At 42.9% G+C, this 22,555-nt stretch overlaps 1 protein-coding gene across 9 annotated transcripts in view; it reads left to right on the top strand.

Annotated features, from left to right (window-relative positions):
* Positions 1-22,320, top strand: part of LOC133141697 (formin-binding protein 1) — a 75,587-nt gene extending 53,267 nt beyond the window's left edge. For 3 of the 9 annotated variants that reach the window (XM_061262325.1, XM_061262321.1, XM_061262323.1), the window contains exons 9-16: positions 1,189-1,383; positions 3,378-3,566; positions 10,944-10,958; positions 14,076-14,185; positions 14,384-14,516; positions 16,057-16,181; positions 16,305-16,447; positions 16,806-16,984. In XM_061262325.1, coding sequence (XP_061118309.1) covers positions 1,189-1,383; positions 3,378-3,566; positions 10,944-10,958; positions 14,076-14,185; positions 14,384-14,516; positions 16,057-16,181; positions 16,305-16,447; positions 16,806-16,984 — 1,089 coding nt within the window. Of the gene's footprint in view, positions 1-1,188; positions 1,384-3,377; positions 3,567-10,943; positions 10,959-14,075; positions 14,186-14,383; positions 14,517-16,056; positions 16,182-16,304; positions 16,448-16,805; positions 16,985-19,653 lie in introns of those variants that run through there. The other 6 variants (XM_061262324.1, XM_061262328.1, XM_061262326.1 and 3 more) reach the window with 6 other exon arrangements.
* Positions 22,321-22,555: the final 235 nt, after the last annotated feature.

Here is a 22,555-nt window from a genome sequence, read left to right as displayed (position 1 = left end):
GGGGAGCTGATTAAATCATGTTTTTCCTTCGGCTGGTCCACTGAAGCTGCTGGCTCTCGTGCTCCCCCTCGGCCTGAAGCAACAGGCCCGCATACGGGACCACAGCGTAATGAGGCAGCGCGGCATTAGCACCCGCTCTCCATTCAGCGGCAGCGCTCACCGGCTCATCTCCGTGTCTGCTTCACGTTCGGCCCACTCCGAGTTGTTATTTATAACCCACCGGATTTCATATGCAGTCTTCTCCCTGTTCTCTTGTTGTATCGATTGGGTTCTGAACTTTGCATACTTCCGTCTTCCTTGGGAGGGCATACTCGTTCAAAATAGGATAGGCTATTTCAGTTTGAAGCAAATACAATTTAAATCGGGTATTTGGTCAATTTGGAAGAGATCCTACTTTTAGCAGTGTCAGGTAGTGGTTAAAATGAACGTTCAGCACCTTTTCTGCCTGTAGACAAGCCTGACCGGAATGCCTGCATACAAATCGATTGTCCCTTCCTTGGACATCTGTTGAAAGCACTGCTTACATATTTAATGCCATGTCCCGTGCTGCCGAATAATAAGCAGATGGCATTTTTATTTCACCTTTATCTATGTATTACATTAAAGCAGACCAGGCATAACATAATGACCTTATGACTTTAATTATTTATAATGTAATGTGACTGTAGTTTCCTAATGCTGTAATGGTACATGGACAGTGACAGGGCACTGTAGAAAGGTGCGTTGTTTGCTGGCAGGTTAGCTTGAGCGGGAGCAACAGTTCATGTTTATTGATCAATGTACATGAAGGTTGTTAACAAATTGTCTGGACAGATGGTGTTTTTAATGTACCGTGATATCCTGTATTCCTAAATGAGGCAAAGGCTCGTTCAAAGACCCACAGCTCTGTCATTAGCCAAACATCTTGCTGGCGGATAGAAATAAAATGTATCAAATAAACTGGAGGATTTGCATGATTTCAACAACATTACATTTATAACAAACACAGTGGGGCTGACATGACTGATGTTTCTGCAGTGATATAATGTTAACTCATTTCAATGCTGTAAGCAAGAAAAGATTGTGTATTTCATTAAATAAAAGCGAAAACAATTTACAGTACGACCAAAATATTTTTTCTCTTGCATTCTCCCATTTGGCTGAGGTTTTGCACAAGCACTGAATAGGTTTCGCATTCACTCCCAACAGGACTCAAAGCAGGTTGTAGAATCGTACAAGTCGGGTTTCGAGCCCCCCGGCGACGTGGAGTTTGAGGACTACAGCCAGCCGATGAAGAGGACGGTTTCGGAGTCCAGCCTTTCCAACTCCAGGGGGGAGAGCAAGCCGGAGAAACCCGTCAGCAAGAGCAAGGGCAAGCTGTGGCCTTTTATCAAGAAGAACAAGGTAAAGACACCGTGCTCCACCCCTGGGCTCACACACCACATGCAGACAGGCCAGCTTTCCACACACACCAGTATGCACCACAGCAGCAGCAGCAGCGTAGGAGATATTCCTTATGTCGTGACATCACTTCCTGTTCCTTTACAGAAGTGTCCTGGAGGACAGACCAGTTTACTATAGAATCCAACGGTGAACCATCCCACTTCTTTTGCGAATTAACTTGTTGTGACAGTAGCGCTTGTGTTGTTTATGTCTGACCATTTTACAGCCGTACTGTATGTAAGTTCTGTATTCCATTTTTTATTGTTGTTGCTGTTGTATTGTTTGTCTTTTGTATTTATTTGTTTTTTGTTCATACTAGTACAACTGCCATTATTATATTATTATCAGTCGTAATATTGTTTTCTTAATTATTACTATTATTTCTATTATCATTGTATTTTTATTGCCATTTGTCATTTTCTTTTCCCATATGCCATTGGTCATTTTAATTTTTGTCAAACCACCCCTCTAACGCACTAACGCAATACTTGAGTTCCACTGCCATTCTCCAAAACAAACACAAAATAATTCACCTCATAATTCACCTCCTGGTTCTTGTGGGACCCCTCTTTGCTGCACCCAACCGTCTCCTGTAATAACCGTATCCCTCCTCTCTGTGATCTGCCTGGAATGGCTTCCCACAATCCCTTGCTACCGTACGGCTCAGCGGTCCAGGTGTTTGGACTGTTTAGGACGTACGTATGCTCTGCAAACCGGAAGCAGAACTTTGCGCTGCTGTGTTACGGTCCTCAGGCACGTACGCCATGGCAGGGTGTAGCAAAAGAGTAACACAACGTCTGTGCCGTTAGTGGATGTTCACAGGGCGCAGAATCCATCTTATACGTGTATGCACATCCTGTACATCACCTCTTGTGTGTTGTGACTCATCAGGCCATTATAAAGCATAGATCACATTATTTAAGGATTCAATTTAAGATGCACGTCACTTTCCAGAGATATAGGGTGCACTCATTTTTGGTCAAGCCCAAAGGATGCATGAACTTATTCAGTCATCGAACACATCCGATGCGTAGGCCGCAAATGTGCTGGTCATGGAAAGTCACGGTAGGCTGAGGTACATTTAGGCTAGAACGGCCTAGAAGGGAAAGCTTGCAGAGACAGACAGCAAGTCTCAGTGACCCCACAGTGTGCATCGAAGAAATAGATGAGCTGTGTTCATTTCTCTTTCCGAATAAGTAATCATCCAAAGTTTCTTGGAGTTTCTCTGGGTATAAATACAGTGAGCAGGGATGTATGCACATACCATGGGGGCAGCCTGTCTCTTCAGTTTTCATTCTGTGTTTATCATAGGTACAGAACCCGTCCTGCAGTTTCATGTGTTGATGCAGGTGAACCAGTATTCATGCTGCTGTGAATGCTTTTATTTCTAACATTTAGACCTATCACGTCAAGGCAGTCAGAAGTATCGGTGGCAGTTCTGTGTGACACGCTCTATATATCTGTGAAATATATTGTACTCAGATTCCAAAAACTTTGGTTCATTAAGTGCACCTTCTCTCAGCAAGTTCAGTATACAAGCAGTCAGCGGCCATTTGGGACTGCTGTGATGACCTGAAATTCAGTGGTGCTGGCTTTGCGCTCAGGTTGTGCTGAATTTCCACTCAAGAGAGCTTGCATGCGATGAAGGGAAAAAGGGGAGTTTGCATGTGCTCTCTGGCAAATAGCTTGTCAATTATAACAACTCGCTTTAACATACTTACGCTTTTCACATTCTCTGTTCTCTAACTCCTTTTTCCCGTTGTTTTTTTTTGTGAATTATTAAAAAGTAAAAAAAAAAAAGGTAACACGTCGAGTACCGGGTTTGATATTTCGTTTGATGTCCCCTTGTTTCGTTTTTTTGAGCCTTATTTTTCTCGTTTTTTGTGTTTCCTTTTATCCTCTGTTTCGTTCTGCTCCTCCTTTTTCTGCCACTACTCCATCTCTCTTACTGGTAGCTTATGTCCCTGTTAACGTCCCCCCACCAGCCCCCCCCTCCCCCTCCTGCCTCCACCTCGCCCTCACCCTCTGCTGTTCCCAACGGCCCCCAGTCTCCCAAGCAGCACAAGGAGCCCCTCTCACACCGCCTCAACGAGTTCATGGCCTCCAAACCCAAAATGCACTGCTTCCGGAGTCTGAAGCGCGGGGTAAGTTGTCTTGTGGACGTCCGTGTCTGTGGCGCTGTTGCTCGCTGTAATGGAGGGTTGCCATGGTCACGCCTGAAACAGGTGAAGACTAAGGGGAACTGAAGCTGCCGGGGCGGAAATCAAACCGGCATAATTTCCCACGTGATTTAGTTCTGGGGTGTCCAATCATCTGTTTACATTTTGCGAGTGATATCATATATCTGTCCCGGGAACACCCTCGGAGAGAAATTCACATCATATATCAGATTCATTAGTAACCTGCGGTGAAACCAAACCAATGCTAACATAATATGAATACAAATTGTCCAAACAGTTTGTGGACAGTAAAACATCACTTAATACATGTCATATATGCTTCACTGAAAAACAATAAAACAAACAAAAAAAAGGCGATTCTAAATTTCAGTTCCAGAAATACAGTGCTGCTGGTACTGCAGTCATTTTGGCGGCACCATTGTTCCCTCCATACAGCCCCTCTACTGCTTCTCACTCTCTCTGTGTCTCGCTGGCTCTCGCATGCCTCATAGTTTCACCTAATCTCTATCCCAGAGTAGTACATGCCTGTCTCCAGTAGCAATTCTCCCTTTTATTTTCATTATCTTACTGCAGACAAACCGTTCTGTCTGGAAATATTCTCGAAGGCACTTTCTGTCTCTTGAGTGTATGCTGTAGAAATTGTGTGATACGACTGGTATGCTGTATGGCGTTGATGGTTCGGATTTGTGTGAATTCTTGGATATACAGTGAGGTCCGTTAGTAATTGGACAGTGGTACAATGTCTGTTCTTTTGGCTCTGTACTTCAGCACATTGGATTTGAAATTAAACAATGAATATGCAGTTAAAGTGCAGACTTTAATTTGAGGGAATTTACATCCATATCGGGTGATCAGTGTCATACATAGGCCCCCCATTCTAGTGGACCAAAAGTAATTGGACAGTTGGCTTCTCAGCTGTCTCTATTCCGAGAAGTGTATTCAATTACTTCCTTATTGCAGGTATAAGAAAGCTTTAAATATATAGTCTTGATTTTAGGCTTTTGATTGCCTTTGGAGTCTGTTTGTCAACATGAGGACCAGAGTTGGACCAAGGACAGTCAAATAAGCTATTATGAGGCTGAGAAATAAGAAAAAACAGACATAGGCCAAACAATAGGCTTACCAAAATAAACTTAATGGAACATCATTAAGAAGAAGAAGAAGAAGAAGAAGAAGAAACCTCTAGAGTTGATGACATTCTCAGCACAATGAAGAAAGAAACACCTGTCTGACAGATCAGAAACACAGGAGGCTTATCTGTGAAACATGGTGGTTGTGGTGCTGTCGTTAGAGCATGCAAAGTATGGCTGCCGCCACAGGAGCTGGCTGACTTGCCTTGATTAGTAATGTAACTGTACTGACAGCAGCAGTAGAATACATTCTGGTGTGTGCAGAAGCATCTTATCTGCTCAAGTCCAAGTGCCTCCAAACTCATTATATTGGACAGTGCTTCAACCCACAGCAAGGCTATGGTCCCAAACATACACCATGTTTCCTCAGCAGAATACATTCTGATGTGTGCAGAAGCATCTTATCTGCTCAAGTCCAAGTGCCTCCAAACTCATTATATTGGACAGTGCTTCAACCCACAGCAAGGCTATGGTCCCAAACATACACCATGTTTCCTCAGCAGAATACATTCTGATGTGTGCAGAAGCATCTTATCTGCTCAAGTCCAAGTGCCTCCAAACTCATTATATTGGACAGTGCTTCAACCCACAGCAAGGCTATGGTCCCAAACATACACCATGTTTCCTCAGCAGAATACATTCTGATGTGTGCAGAAGCATCTTATCTGCTCAAGTCCAAGTGCCTCCAAACTCATTATATTGGACAGTGCTTCAACCCACAGCAAGGCTATGGTCCCAAACATACACCATGTTTCCTCAGCAGAATACATTCTGATGTGTGCAGAAGCATCTTATCTGCTCAAGTCCAAATGCCTCCAACCCGATTGGGCGGTGCTTCATCCCACAGCAAGCTCTTTTTCTTCTTCATGATATTCCACGCAGTTTGTGTTAGTACGCTTACTGTTTAGCCAATGTCTCTGTCTCTAAGCCTCATGATGACTCCCTTGACTTCCATTGATACAACTCTGGTCCTCATGTTGATGAACGGCAACGGCTCCAAAGGCAAACAAAAGCCTAGAATCAAGACTAGATGCTGAAAGCTGAACTAAGGAAGTGATTGAATACACCTCAATAATCAGAAACAGCTGAGAATCCAACTGTCCAATTACTTACAGACCTCAGTGTATCAGTCTCTTAGACTGTTAACATGGTTGATTTGGAATACTTCAAATTAGTATAGGAATGTCAAATACTGGACAATCTACAGATCCTCCGTTTTTGACAATATCACCGGATAGATTCAAGATCTCTGCTGGAGGTTTGTCAGTCAGGCTGTGGTGAAGTGTCTATTGTTACTTCTCTGTTATTTAGTTTTATTTCTCCTCGGCACTTCAATTGAGCATTAGCAATCATAAATAAGGGTGTTAAAGGGACTTCTACCACAAACTCCCAAATCTGTGTTGTACTACACAGAAATGGCTGATGCCATTCAAGACTGAAGAAATACAATGTCCACCAAAAGTAGTTTCTAGTTGACAAGTCATTAAATGCAACATTTGTGGCAGTATCGTTATCCCAAACCCCCAGCAGGATTAGTTATTAGTTCCAACCACATACAATAAGGAAAGAATGAATACCTTTATGAAAGTTATGCATTCAATAAACATCAGTAAATAAATGCCTACTCAATATACAATAAATAAATGCCTCTCCAGTTTCAAAGAAATGGCGTTTTTCCCTCTATAATTTACAATGCTTTGAATTGTGTTCGTAGGAGGAGGGTTTTGAGAAATCTAGTTCAGCCTGCAGGGCTAGACAGTCATTTACAATAGGCAAGTAGTATAGAGACTGGCTATGATTACTCAAGTCTAGATCTGCTAGACAGCCGAGCTTCAGAATAGAACATCTTGAAAATAGCTAAGCTTCCGAACTTATCCTTCATAAGTCTGAAGAGTAAAGAAATATCTTTTGAACTGCAATAAACAAAAAAAGAAGCTGATCGTGAGTGGTGTTTGCACCAAACGTGTTCCTCTCCCCTGTGTGGCTATTCAGATACGGCTCAACACGGCCACACCATCTCACCTCGAACACAGGAAGGTGGCTCATGCATCCTTCCTACTGCTATAATAAAGTTTCTTGTTTTCGCCAGGCAATGAGAGTCAGACAGCAATACAAGGACGTGGCGGGGAAAAAAAATCTTGAATGCTTGATGATTTCTGAATGACAACTTGCTGCTTAGTTCCCCTTTTAACACAGAATGATCAACTGCCTCAGTTCAAATGATTAAACATAGCCTACAACAGATAATGTTTCCTGTGGTATCGTTGTTTTATCATGCAGAAGTGGGGTAGATGATGAAGTAGGAGGCTGTGAATTTGTGTTTTAGCCTTTTTGGAAGTGCATTGAATTGAATACTACCAAGGTTTTATTTCTTCCCAGTAATTATCTTCTAGTCATTCATCAAGTCATTCATTATCATCATTCACATTAATATTTTGTTATTAGAATCACTTTTGATTTTTTATGAGTTTATTTTACTTTTGCAGGTGTTGTACTGCAGTGTGCATTTAGCTGTACACAGACCAGTGTAATCAGAATATAATAGTTCTGAGGTGAAAAAGACTTTGAAACCAAGTCTACGTAGCACTGATCTTCTCTGTGACTGATCTTTTGTAGAACTCTTCCTTCAGGAATTGTGTAATCTAAACAAAAACACCTCTTTTCTACAGCTGGCCAGTCCAACAGCAAAAGTGTAGTACAAATACCCTCCACAGACGTGAATACAAAAATGTCGATGTCTGGATAAGGGTACTGGATCTTCAGTGGCTTTTTACCTTTGACCCAGCTCTGTGTTTCTCATGTGCAGCCAGGGCTTCTGTAGAGAGACACACAAAGTTCCTACATGGGAGCAATGTGCAGGGGCCTACTAGTCCTCAAGTATAACCATGGTCATGCAGTATATCGAATATTTAAGTCTATAACTGTTTTTATTTGGGTTTAGTTTTCCACTGAACAAACACAGTCAGGACAGGACAGACACGATCCTTTGGGTTTAGTTTTCCACTGAACAAACACAGTCAGGACAGGACAGGACACGGCCCTTTGGGTTTAGTTTTCTGCTGAACAAACACAGTCAGGACAGGACAGGATAGACACAGTCCTTTGGGTTTAGTTTTCCACTGAACAAACACAGTCAGGACAGGACAGGATAGACACGGCCCTTTGGGTTTAGTTTTCCACTGAACAAACGCAGTCAGGACAGGACAGACACGGTGAGGCGCAGTGTGCGCTGCTGTACTCTGCGGAGTAGAGGCTCTGTGATGTGTGTCAGCGGGGCTGTGTGTGTCAGCCCGGCTCGCTGCAGGGGTCTCTGTTATTCCACACCCCACCGGGCTCCAGCGCACTCGCTGCCTCTGATCCCCTGCCAGACACTAAAGAGAGCCAGGACCCATATCAGAGTGTGTGTGTGTGTGTGTGCGCACGTTTGCGTACGCCCGGGCGCGTCTCCTCGGGAAGAGGTGCGGCGGGAGGCTTGTTTTCATTAACGAAGGTGTGTTCTCTCTCGCCATCGCCACGGCAGCTGACCGGTCACTCTTACTATTACGAAAAAGAGCTCATGAAGAGGACGCTGGGAAAGCCCACGTACGCATTTGAGGCCAAGCAGTACGTTGTAAGTGTGCGCGTGTGTGTGTGCGCGCGCGTGTGTGTGTGGGTGCGTGTGTGTGTGTGTGCGTGTATGTGTGTGTGCGTGTGGGCCGAGCGGGGGGGGGGGGGGTGGGGGGGCCAAAGCGAACGCTGCACAGACACTAACCGCATTTAACGACGGGACCTGAGGTATTGCGGCTTCTGCTTGCTCATTCTGCACAGGAAGCAGTCATGCAGTCTGGAGACTGCAGTCATGCGCTCTTGAAAAGAGAAGAGGTGTGCCACAGAACATGCACTTGCTGCTCTGTGCGCCCTTATTTCAGCTCCCCCTGCACTATTACCTGACTTTGTTAGGCTTTGTTCGTGATCAATAGGTACTATTACCATTATCTAGCGTCAGTGACTTAATTGTAACTTTTGTCCCTTCAGTGCAAATTGTTCCCCAGCTGAAAATCTAAAACATAACGTGGTTGTTCAGGGTTCCGATGAACAATAAGGAGTTACTGTACCCACTCCCTATCAGTTATTAGATTCTTTCTATCCGTTCATGAATCTTTTCGGCGTCTCTTAAATGGGGCTAGTGTCTGTGGCTTGCAGCTGCCCTTAATAAGATAGAGTCACATCACATGGCCACTTGGATCACATGATCGCAAGCGGCGACATCATCGCTCTCCCGTATGTGACTGCAGCTTGTGGGTCTGTGTCTCCCCTCTGCTGCTCGCATCCCAGCATCGCAGCAAGGGGTTAATTCACAAAGTGTCACAAGCACGGAGGCAGACCAGGAACAAAAACACGCCGTAACATAACAGGAAACAAAAGTTCTTATCCTACTCTCCCCCGGCCACTCCCTCCTCGTGGGGCTTAAGTCTCTCCTGTGCTTGTTCTGGTGCTCGTAACACTTTGGAATGCAGGGGAACCCAGAATTTACCCCTCCTGATTTATGCTGACATCCATCACTCCGGGGCCAGTGCACATATTCCAGTCTCCCCCGGGCTCCGAGGGACTCTGCCCTCAAGTAATAATTATGGTCCTGCAAAACATCTGCTGGCCTTGCATTGTACTGGCTGTAGTGAGTCTGTAACTGCAAATGATCAGTTGGAAAGAAACAGTGATAGGCTTAGCAAGCACAGAGAGGTCAGCGTGACGATAAAGATACTAACACCGCAATAAAGCAAATTAAATAGCACTGGGGCAAGCTGTGTGGTTGAAATTGAAACTGCTCTAATTTATTAACAACCATATTATCAACACAGACAACTGAGCTTATTTTTTAAGCACTTACACGAACATGACTTTACTACATGTATACATGACTGATTATTATTATCTTAGTTCTAAAATTATTTGCACATCATTTTATACTTAATCCGGTTCATAGGGATTTGAATGTAGCAGCTTCCTTAAACACACGTCAGTAAAGCCTCCAAGATTTTCCTCAGATTTTGTTGACCATTTTGCATATTTATTTGTCATTTGACAGTTTTGCTGATCTGTTTTCTTATTGTTCCTTTATTATTACACTTGGAAGTCATCAGTTCTCTTTACACTACCCATTTGTGAAATGTAATACGTTCCAGATTGTTTTGTTTGTTTTGTAAAGGGACAGTGCAGATATGTGTACGTGGTTTAATCTCCGAGGAGACAGCTGTGTTTTGTGCAGGGAGTGTGTGTTGTGTGATAGCGCCTCGGTGTGAAGGCTGTTTCAGGGTGCCCGGTGCAGTGGGTGGCCCAGTTTTACTCCTGGCTGAATTTAGGGGAGAGAGCGGGGGTAAGGTTTGACACCCCCAGGGCCCTCCACCCAACATCACTTCTCCTTCCTGAATCTTCTCTCCCTGCGGGTCACCTGTCTCTACCTGCGGGACACCTTCTCACACTCACCTGCTCTGTGTGTGTACACGTGTGTGTTTGTGTGTCGTGTGACGGCGTCTCTCCTGTTCACTCTCCTCCATCTCCTTCACTGCTGGGGGACTAGAGGCATAGACTAGTCTGCTGGTGTCTGTCATCTCGGGGGGGGGGGGGGGGTGGTCCATCTCTGAAACCTGTCGCTGAACTTCACTGGATGATAACGACAGAAAGGCTTGACCAGATTCACAGTGGGCTGTACTGCCTTGCTGAAATATTGCAGATGTATTGCCCCAGTACACCGCTAATGATGTATTAGGATATAATAAGGGACATCTGGTGTAATAGATGAGTAACATTGACTCATTTAACCACAGACTGTTACTGCCATCAGCGCTGGCTGTGGTATGGCAAGCCCAAAGGGACAGATTAGGCCAAGTGGGGATTTGGCCTTAATTCTTCCAGCCATATGTCATGTCGTTGCCGTGGCCTCTGCGGGTTGTAGCTTTGCTTCAGCGAACGTATAATTTGTCCCGTTTTATCCTCGCTGCAGTATTCGAGAACATGGGAACAGCCGTGATTACGGTCTAGATCCCAGTTGTGGGTATCATGCGACGGAAGTTCAGCGCAGGTGCGTGCCTGCAGGCTCCTCTTGCCTGAGACATCCTAACAGCTCAAAGTGTCAACATGTGGCAGAAAATGTCCAGAGTTGTGCCGCTGATGCCGACTTCACTTTGTTTTATCTGTTCTTTTGTTTTTCATTACTCTCCCTTCTGCCGTGAAGCTTTCTCTCAAGCTGGTAAGCATGACCGTAGCATGCTCCTCACGTTGTTAACTGACAGTTAATCTCTGTGTTTGGTTTTTTTGTCTTCTTTTTTTTTTTGTTATTTCAGTGATTTGTTGTTGTTGTGGTGAAAAAGGATTAATTGCCCATACTTGTTGTTGTCTCCTTTTTTTGTGGTTTTGTTTTGTGTCTTGTCCACGTGACTGTCTGCCTGTTTGTCTGTCCTGTCAGATCACTCTCAATGCTCAGGTCCGGAATCTCATTGAGGTGATCAGAATTATTCATTGTTATGCTTTTGCTTTGTGTTGGTATTGTTTCTTAGAACTAAACCATGTAGGTTGCTATTAAATAGGTAGCACTCACTGCTAAATAACCACAAAGCAGGGCTCTAAAGAAGACCTTTCAGCAGTTTCTTTCTTCAGGAGGACCGTGAGGTCTTCCTGCCAGGGGGGGGAAATTAACCAAATACCGTATGCTGAAACAGACCAATGCCCCCGCAGTGCTGCTCAATATATTCTCTCAGGAACAGGGAATACAGTCAAACAGACCTGGGGATGGATGCTTTCTTACCCCTTTCACATTGACTGCAGGGTTCTCATTTTGTAGGAATGGTGCTGTGCCCATAACACAGAATTCAGTAAACACGGCACCATAATGTTGTGTGAAGAAGGAGAGCAACTGACACTGTTTTGATGTTAAATCCTCTAATTTATCTTAGCATAAGGCACATACAATTAAATTAAATATATTTTAAACATATTTTCACTGCGACATGTTTTTGTCATCCAAGACACTTATGTTGTCTTGGATGACAAACATGTTCACTTATTATGTCAACAAAATGCAAAAGACCTTAGCTTTTTTATCCTCCAGTAGCAGTCTACTCATGAAAAGGGCAAATAAGAAAATATAGAAACGCTAAAAGCCTTCTGTAGCCACAGAAGCAGAGGAATATGGTCCAGGCAGGGATTTGAATGTAGCACCACGAGGCCCTTAAGGCTAATTCCTGCTGTGCAGCACTGGTGCTCTCCAGCCCAGCAACAAGCACTTTCAGCATGATGAGAATGAAGCTCTGTACTGTGCATTGCTAAAATACTCACCACCCACTGGTCCTAGTTCATTTCCCCCCTCTGACTGAGTTGAGCTTTCAGACAATGAAGTTTCTGTAAATGGATTTATCAGCCATTCTCAAGAAGGTCTATGAATATGAAGGAGGATTAAATACCTGAATTAAATTAAAACTTTCCACCCCTCCCCATAATACCCCGAGTGTATTATGAGTAGCGTTTTAGATTCCCAAAAACATGCAACTTGTTGCAGGGAGTGGATTCAAGTTTTAATTTAATGAGAGATGTACACTAGTCACTAGTGCTGTAGCCAGATTGTAGCATTCAGCCTGTTTAGATGTTTAGAGCCCTGTGTTTCTTTTCCTTATTAAACACAATTGCCTTTGATTGTATTTGTTTATATATGAAATCTCTCACTCAGTCATTGAATGCCTTTACATTTTTAAGTCAAAGCAAATTAAAAGTGAAAATGAAATTAAATTCAATGTATTGTATTGTATCAAAAGAATGGTAATGCGGAAAAAAGGTTATGAATCAAATTATGTAATTCTATATGATCATATTTTGTTTTGTTAATTATTTAATTATTTTTGCAGGTAAGTACTCAATCTTGGTGTGTCTGATTTGGATGGTTCTTTGTATGACTATCTTATGAACTCATACTTATGTTTTCCTGTTAGTTTATTATTATTATTATTATTATTATTATGGTGTTCTATGTGTTTTCCTAGAAAACAAAGCATTTTGTCTTAGATGTAACTCTGCCTTGTTTAGTAAAACTGGTATTGTATTGCATGCCTGGTAAGTGTTGCACTCTGATGCTAAATGACAGGGTACGGTCACCGTGGTAGTGGCATGCAGTGCTGAGCCAGTGCTGTGACCCCCTCCAGGCACTGCGCTTCTGCTTTTTCAGCTGAGTTAACCTCTTCAGTCCAAGCTGAAAGGTCACCTGGTCAAACACACGCTCGCGTAGTCATGAAGTGGTTTTGGATTGAGCCCACCGTTCTTAATGTGAAGAAAAGGGTTCCTGGGATCGCATGCCGATTGTGTCATCCGATCTTCTGCCTGAGAAAAATACTAATATCAAATACAGGTCAATGATAATTAAAACTGAAACCAAAATAGGCCCATTGACAAATATTTTTTCAAAGATTATCGAATGAAATGCGTATTTGAAGTGCACTAGAATTTCAGTGATGCTATGCTTTTTCTTTGGCTAGAATTTACAAGCCATCTGCTTGTTCATACGTAGAGAGAAAAAGTATTGCTAACTGGCACCACCCACTGTTTGAACCATGAACTGCAGCACACTAACACTGTGACCTCAATTACTGTCATTTATTATTCTATTTTAACGTTTTTTTCGAGGACATTATTATTAAAATGATTTCAAAAGAAATTAAATTACAAATAATTTATATGATAGTCAAGTCAGATCTAAAGCCTTTACAACCGAAGTGGTCTTCTCGCGTGCCCTTTCCGTTGCCTCCAGGTTTGTATCAGGATGAATCGGCCAGTGCAAAGCGTTTAATGTGACATTTGCAAAGCTGTTGAGAGGCCAGTCTGCCCTTGGGAAGGGTGGTGCAGTGCAGGGGCCCAGGGCTTGGAGCTGAAAAGGTTAATCTCAAGTGTTCCTGCAGAGCTCAGCTGCTGGGAGGCTGCACTATCCCCTCCATTTTAAACTCATTTCCCTGTCGGTCATGAGCAGTCCTCTCAGTGGGGCTGTAACTCTGCTTGGCCGTGTTTTACACTTGTAATAAGGTCCTATGCGCAGTTCGATCTCAAACCATTTGGGGAAATTAACGTGCTGATCAATTACTGGGTATGCGTTAGTTATGTTTTTAACACAAAGCCCAATCAACACGAATTAACATAATAAACGAGGTTTGCCATATAAGTAAACTACAGTTCATTTCAGTGAAGGTATATCTGAGGTTCCCAGAGGCATTTTTACATTCACAGTACCAGAAATACAACAGGGGATACTGCAGCTGAGAATGGGTGAAAAGGCTGTGTTCTGTGTTGGGAGGTGAGCAGGTTCTCATTGGTCTCTCTGCTCCCGTAGGGCTCTGGGCCTGAGGATTTCAGCCACTTGCCCCCCGAGCAGAGGAGGAAGAAACTGCAGGCCAAGATCGATGACATCAACAAGGACATCCAGAAGGAGATGGACCAAAAGTACGTTTTGTTATGGCCGCCCACTGGCAACTTCACACAGGAACTGCGATGGCTCCATGGATGTGCTTGCAGGGCTGAGGATTCAGATTGTCCCACTAGAATCTACAGCTCCGCTGTAACATCATGTCAAACAGTGATGTGAAAACATCTTGGAGCGACGTAAGAGGTTCTAAGCATGGCAACGTTCTGGCGTTTCAGGGATGCCTTGACTAAGATGAAGGATGTTTACGTGAAGAATCCACAGATGGGAGATCCCAGCAGTGTGGACCCTCGGCTAGCTGAGATCGGCCAGGCCATCGAGAAACTGCAGATTGAGGCACAGAAATTCGAGGTGAGAGGCTTCTTAAGTTGCGTGGGTTAGATTAGTCTAAGGTCCCATTTTAAGGCCCTCTTCTTCTGGCAGTGTAAATTCAAATTCATCTACCAATGAATGGGAAGGATATAAATGAATACAAACGATGAAGCCCCTTCAGTCATTTACTGTCAATTTATTCATCAAAGCAGAACAGAAACCCAAGGTAATGTGAAGCTTCATGCAGTGCAGTAGAAGCAGCTATACCAAGAGGGCAGCTGGGCAATCCAGCACGGATACAAGGACAACAGACCATGAGGGCAATGCAAATGTTGTCTCACTGGCTCTGGTGGAAAAGAACAGCTGGAGTTCTTCATTGAAACATGACATCTCTTCCTTTTTGTAGAGACAAGTAGAGAGTGATTACAGCCGGCCATTTTTTGTATTTTAAATATTTATTAGATGGATGGTTTAAAGGCTTCACTGTGGACATTATATTGTGTTAGTCAGGTTTTACAGAAAGTCGTAATCAGACCATTTGCAGTAGCTCACTGTTCTAATGATGTGCAGCAGATTTACCAACAGTCATGATGAAGTCATTCCTTTCTCTATGTGTATCATATAAAGGAATTATTCAGCATGGTAAATAATTTATTTTTTATTGAGTATTTCTTATTCATGATACTGTATACACTCAGTGACCACTTTATTAGGCAGACCTGTACACCAGCTTGTTAATGCAAATATTTGATCCGCCAATCATGTGGCAGCAACTAAATGCATCCAAGCATGCAGACATCAAGAGGTTCAGACTAAATGTCAGAATGGGTAGAAATGTGATGTAAGTGACTTTTGTTGGTGCCAGACGGCGGTTTGAGTATCTCAGAAACTGCTGATCTCCTGATTTATCACACACAACAGTCTCTAGAGTTTGCTGAGAATGATGTGGAAAAAAACCATCCAGTGAGTAGCAGTTATGCAGGTAGAAAAGCCTTTAATGGTTCTTAATGTTTTTTTTGTGTAGCAACACATTACAACAGTGGTATGCATAAGAGCATCTCTGAGCACACGACACGTCAAACCACTGAAGTGGATAGGCTACAACAGCAGAAGACCAATACATCTAATAAAGTCTAAGAAATACCTAATAAAGTGCTGACTGAGTGTATGTGACGTACATTTAATTGCTGCGCACTTATAATGTGTAATTGGCCTAAAATACCAGTTGGGAAGTAGAAGGCAGTCACTGCAAATTTTAGCCTTTGATTACAACCTGAGAATCTTCTGTTGTACCCTTGAGCAGGTACTGCTGTGTCATATGAACAAAATATTAGTGTCTTCTAACAGCCTACTCTGTTACCTTATTTGAACAACTTGTTGAGTCAGAGCTATCGCTGCCAGTTGGGGATCTGGCTCTTTGTACTGGCTTTCTCTCAGTGCTCCAAGATTAGGTCAAGCTCAAGGAACGTGGTTTGTACACGTTTCATTCTCTAACATAAACCTCTGATGATGTCTGAATTATGTTACATTTGTCTGCTGTGTGTGTGCGTGCGTGTGTGTGTGTGTGTGTGCACTCTAGGGGTGGCTCGCAGAAGTGGAAGGACGGTTGCCAGCGAAAAGTGACCCTCCCCGGAGACAGAGTGGACTGTATGAGACCCAGAACAACACAACAACTGTCAACAACTGCGCCCAAGACCGTGAGAGGTACAGTAGAGCACCTATGGGTGACAAGCCTCTACCTTCAGAGGCAAGGAATTCAAATGCTTTCTCAAAATAGCTGTTAGAGAGGTGCTGTTGCTATAGTTACTCTATCTGTTCCTCCTTGAGCAGCCCAGATGGCAGTTACACAGAGGAGCAGAGTTCCGAGACTCAGATCAAGGTTCCCAGCACCCAAGAGTTTGATGATGAATTTGATGATGAAGAGACACTGCCAACTATTGGAACTTGCAAAGCCCTCTATCCCTTTGAAGGTAATGACCACTACTCCCTACTCAGCATTGACCACCTTCTCAAGCAATGTCGTTTTGCAAATATAAAGTAATATCTGCCCATATAATCAAAAACCTTCAGGAATTCAGACCCCTTAACTTTTTGCACACTTTATTGTGTTGTAGATACATACAAATACACAGTAAATGCTTCCTACGTTGAAAAGTCATCGGAAGGGCATATCTATCCCTATACGAGACCCAAATGAAGATGCAATGCAATTAATTGTATGAAAGTGTAATTGTTAAATCAAAACGTAATCCCTTCAGATATTTTCCACTAACTTTATTTCGCCCTTTCCCGGCCTGTGACGTGTATTTCTCTCTCTCTCTCTCCCAGGCCACAATGAGGGCACGATCGCCGTGGCGGAGGGCGAGCTGCTGTACGTGATCGAGGAGGACAAGGGCGACGGCTGGACGCGCGTGCGCCGGAATGAGGAGGAGGAGGGCTACGTGCCCACGTCTTACGTGGAGGTCTTTTTGGACACAAACGCCAAAGGTGCTATGACATACATCTAACTGTAGAATCGGCTGGGGCCTTGCACCGTGGGGGTGTGGGTGGGGAGGGGGAATGGGGGGGGTGGGGGGGGGTTCTCCTCCAACATCAGTGTGGTTATTGGTAGAGTGGGGCAGAGGACCCTTTTTTTTAAAATATGCTACTGCAGTGCAGGACAATTCAACCCCCCCGCTTTTCCATTTTGTCAGGCCAAGGCACACGTGATGTTGGACTGTGAAGATTTCATACCTGTGCTCACTACTGTGTCCTTTTTTGCATTCTCCTCGTCTGATCCTCCTAGCGAAAAACGCATGTAAATAATATATTCTATACAGTCAGTTCCAAGGGGCTGGTAACTGTGGAAGAATTCTGGGTAAGACTACACAGATGACACAGGTGTGGAATCTGTGACGTTCTCCATGCATGGTTCCTTCTTCTGTTGCCCCTTAGCTATGAGGAACCAAATGCACTCTGTCTTTGCTGGGTCATCTGGTTGGCTGTGTTTTATTCATGTTTCGAACAAAGCAGGGGGTATTGTGTACGGGACTGTACGAGATGAGCATAAGTAGTTCACTTAAGGGGCTTTTCTTTTTTCAGCTGATATTTTCTGCGTTCATCACAGTGTGAATTGCAGCCCGATTACTGCTGTGTAAAGCAAGTAAGGTTCTGCTTCTTACGCTCTGCTTTTCTGCCACAGTGCTACTGTAATTTGCAGTCACAAACAGGAGACTTTTATTACATCACGGAACAAACCAGGCAAGAGAAAAATCCTTGGTCACAATTCATTAACTTATTTTATGCCTTTGAAAAACATATTTGTAAAGACTTTCTTGGTTTTGATATTCCTGGATATTTGATTAATTTCCTCTACACAAGACAGTACTCAATAGTACTCATAAGCTAAAGGAAGAAGTTGTGTCAGTTTCTTCTTAAAATGCCTCTTTAAATGGCTTCCAGTTTTTTGGTAGCTTCAGTGTGAGTGAAGATCATTTCTCTGGTGCAACAGTCCTTTAGATGAGAGAACGAATTGGCCTACTTGTGAGGAAAGATGTCAGCAGTTTCCGCTCTGACTTCTGCTATCATTGCAGTAGCCGGAATCGTAACTGCAGAGAGGACACAAACACAACACTGTAGCTCAGGGGAAAATGTATCCCATGTGTTCTTGGAATATTTTTCATTCTCATGATCTAAATGACAGCCAACCCCAGACCCTCTGATTGACTGAAATGTGATTTTAGTACATGAAGCAAGGACAGGATATGTGAAAATGATGGCATAATTCCAAATTTCCTCTCAGATTTGTAATAAATGGAGAGTGCTTCACAGAGTGCACAAGACCTGAACCAGATAATGTAGGAAAGCATGCCAGATTGTGCAGTGTTAAATTATGCAAATACAATGTTATTTGTTCCTGATTAAAAAAAAGATATATTAATATGCTAGTTTTTTTTTGTTATAAACTGTAAAAGGCTTAAGTACCCAGAAGTAATGCTTCTTTCTCCTGTAATAATCGCTATAGGCGTCTATGCATGCTTTGGGTGAACACATGTTCTGTAATGAATCAAATGATGTTCTTTTCCAACATTTCCATTATGAAGTCACACCTCCTCTTCGACATCTTCATCAGTGTAGAATAACGAGAAAACACAAAGCGCCAAGGCCAGGGGAGCAAGCGTGACGAGAGGGAGAGGGTCCCGGAATCGGTTGGAAACCAGCATGTGACATGTTGTCCGTGGGGGCTGGGTGCGGGGTCAGGGAATGGTTGGTGGGGTGATTTTAGACTCATCTGAATGACTTGTGTGGCAAAACAGAGATGGCAAAATTTGGTCTTAACGGAGTTGATCTTGCCCGTGTCAATGTGAGCCCAAAAGCCCCGCTTCCTTTAAAACCGCCTCTTGTTTGCATGGGTTTGAGCAGATTTTTCTCAAATCTTATCAAAATGTTAGTTTGACAAGCATGGTTTAATATAACTGTTTTCAGTGCTTTTCCAAAGCTTTATACAATAGTAGCTATATTTCAGCAAACTATGGTTATCCAGGTTAATTTAAAAACCTAAACTTCCCTCTAACTGTACCAGTGCACACTTGTCAGTCCAGTCCTTGATTCGGCCTTAACTTTGACAAATGAAATCAGTTACTTTCTAATTTGCTCAACATTTTTCATTAATTTCAGGTGGAAGTGAAAGGAAAATGTTGTCTCTGAAATTCCACAATGAGCCATATTAATCAAGGCATTTCATCTCCCATCTGACGCAGTCAGGGCAGAAATGAGACGTGGCCATTGCCAATGACGAAAGCATGATCGCCTTCTTTTGACTGCATAACAAATGATTTTTGCATGGTTTTTGGCATCAGCACAAGCTAAAATCTTCCCATTTAGCTTGTCAAATTTAAAATTAATATTCAGACCAGACTGAAGCATGGGAATATATTTTCAAATAAAAACTGTCACTATAGCCAGAAGGAGCTAATACTTTTAAGACATATTGCATTTTCACAATCTGAATTGCCGTTGTCTAGCAACTACTGTAGTTTTTGACCTTACATAGAAACAAATCTTCTATCTGACAAGGGAAGAAAGAGTGTTCCCCCCATCTCTTTTTTGGGTTGATTTTCCTTTTTGTCCATGCATCTTCTCTAACGTGTTTTTGTCATTTCTTTTTGTTTGTTCTATTTTATTTTTTTAATTGCAGATTCCTAAAAGTGTGGGGCTGGCACAGGAATGGCAGGGCAAGCTGCCTTGGAGAAACCCATCTTCCTTTAAAGGTCATTAGTCAGAAACAGCTGACAAAAAGGGGACAAGTTATGAGGCGTTACAATTTTCAACTTTATACAGAAATCCATTGAGTGCTCCTTCTGCAATGTTAGCTGAAAGTCGCAAACAAAAGAAAAAAAGGAAAACCAAATTCGGCACCCATCATATTATTTGATAATTTTGCTTCTATGGTTTCCGCAAAGCTTGCTTTTTGGTGTACTAACTTGGCTTCCGTGTCCGTGTGTGTGGCGGCTGATGGCTCTTGCTTTGAACCCCCAAGCACAGCCTCTCGTGGTCAGAGACAGGACCTGGACCAGCCGAGCATGCTGCAGGAGATGAAACTGTCCCACTGAACCCTGTTTATCAGCGTGGCCATAAAGCCCCGAACAGGCACTGAGGCCCGGTACAATACCAGGCAGCGATGTCACCATAAAACACATCATCACAATGAGGAGCACTAACCACAGACCGCTGTGGAGGCAAGCCAATCACTCTTACTGAATCTAAACATAGCACGGCCCCAGAAAACGAAACATATTTATTTATCACGGTCTCTGGCATGGCCCGTGGAGAAGCAGCAGACCAGGGGCAGGGGGCACTTTCTCTCTTGTGACGCTCGCTGAGATCCGGTCCTCTCCCTGGTCACCCACGCTCCCCAGGCTGGGGCCTTGGCCACTGGCTCCAGCCAGAGCTCACACCCTCAGGCAGTTGCCCTGGCAGCTTGCTCCTCAGTTGGGATCGCGTTTCTAAGCATGCATGCTTGCCCTGTCTCCTTGCCTCTGCCAATCCTAGAAGAGGGGTCCGACCCTGTTGCCTGTCATTTAAGTTAACCCCATTGCCTGTACAGTTCTTAACCTGTTTTGCTACATTGTGTTTTGTGCCTGTGGTTTAATCTTTTGGTTTTAAACCCGTTGTTTGTTGTCTAAATGTCGTCTATTTACGCATGGTCACCCATTTTAACACCATGAATTATTTTAGTTTTCCACTCCTGGCATCTCTACTCTTCCACCCAACACAGAAACATCTGGGATCCCAAGGTTTTTATTTTTATTTTTGATTATTATTCTGATATCTTCAATACAGTACATATAAATATGAAAATGCCCTTTGGTATATGTATGTATAAATATTAAATGCCACTTTAATATGAGCAGTTTTTTTTTACCTCATCATCTTCTGGATTTAGTGTTTGAGATTCAGTAAATTTCCGCTGGGCTATTCCTGTAATGGTCAGACTGTATCATCCTTCATCTTCCCACACATAACATTTTTGCAGGGTGTGTTGTACTGCTGTCTAGCTGAAATATACTTTGGTTCATATACACACCAATTCCCAATGTTTCCCATAAACATGGAACAGTCAAATTAGGCATTACTGGGTTATTATTTTATTGTTGGTAATAATGATTCAAGTAGATGGCATTCTGTGGATCTGTGGTATGTAAAAATAACTGGTTGAAATGATGTTGTTTTGTTTGTTTTGAAGAGGACTACAGCTGTTTCTTTGTGAGGATTCAGACAGTACATTATTGTCAGTCCACACAGGAAACACATCCATGTTTTCCTCTGTTGATGGCACATAATAATTTGAATATTTTTATATTGATTCCTTGTTGGGTCATGGTTTAAGCCGTCTGTTTTAAGCTGGATTGAGTTGTACCTAAACCGCTTACTCCTATCATCAATTCATCCAAGAAAAAAATTATAAAAATCAGTCCAAACTTTGGAATTCAGGTGCTGTGAAGTAACTTCAAAGCAAGCACTGGTCTACGCAGTGCTTGTTTCCTATCGTTTTATCAAGTGATACCTGATTATGACCTGAATGTATATCGGAGGTATGTGTTTAAATGTATTTTGAGAATATGACTTGAGCAACATTGCCAATAATTGACTGAAATAGTGTCAATACATCAATCAGCATCAAATAAAGGACGCTCCATTTACTGCATTAGCTGGATCGGCAATTATTTACAGATGATGATTACACAGCATTGCACAAACCTAATGGTTGAGAATCAGGGTTAATGTTCTCGAAGCTGTTGCATCTAGTTTCAGTGGCATAGATTTACATTCGGCAATGCATTTTGAGAGAACTCGGTGGAAGTTTCAGAGGTGCGGCTCCATTGGCAAAAGCCTATTACCTGGAAGAGTGCTGCTGTCAGGGGAACGGAGAGGAAACAGAGGTCACCGTGTTGCATTTGGAAGGTGTAAATGGCGGTCATTCACACATGGGAATACAAGACGTTGGACAAGCCCTAGCACTCTCCACTCTATAAAGGAAACCATGCTGGCACAGCTCACATGTACAGAAGAGGCTCATCAGAATCAGAACGTATATAAATATATAAATAACGTTTAAACAGATTTAAAAAATGGAAATAATACGTCTATTTTTAAGGTTTTAACTATAATGTTCCTAAAATTCCTTTTTTTTTTTGCTTTTTTTTTTTTTTTTTGCTTTGCTAAGATTTTTGATTTTCTGTAAAGTCTGCCAAATGGTATTTTTTGCACTTTTTGTTTGTTACATTTGGTATGCTTGTGTTTCTGAGCACTGAATACTTTGCATTGTGTTAACTGTGCCAATAAAAAATATTGGGGGAAGAAATGAGTGTCATTTGACTTTGTGTTCATGAAGTTTCACTTAGCATTTTGTGCTCCTTAGGTATAAACAGCCAAGGTGTGCCTCTGTACATTACATTACATGAATGGCATTTGGCAGATGCTCTTATCCTGAGTGAGGGGCGGCCTGTAGTGTAGTGGTTAAAAATGACTGGGACACACAAGGTCGGTGGTTCTAATCCCGGTGTAACCACAATAAGATCCGCACAGCCGTTGGGCCC

Source organism: Conger conger, chromosome 12 (assembly GCF_963514075.1).
Source record: "Conger conger chromosome 12, fConCon1.1, whole genome shotgun sequence".
Taxonomy (NCBI): Eukaryota; Metazoa; Chordata; class Actinopteri; order Anguilliformes; family Congridae; genus Conger; species Conger conger.
Note: the sequence above shows the minus strand (reverse complement) of the source record. Positions and strands in the feature narration are given on the sequence as shown.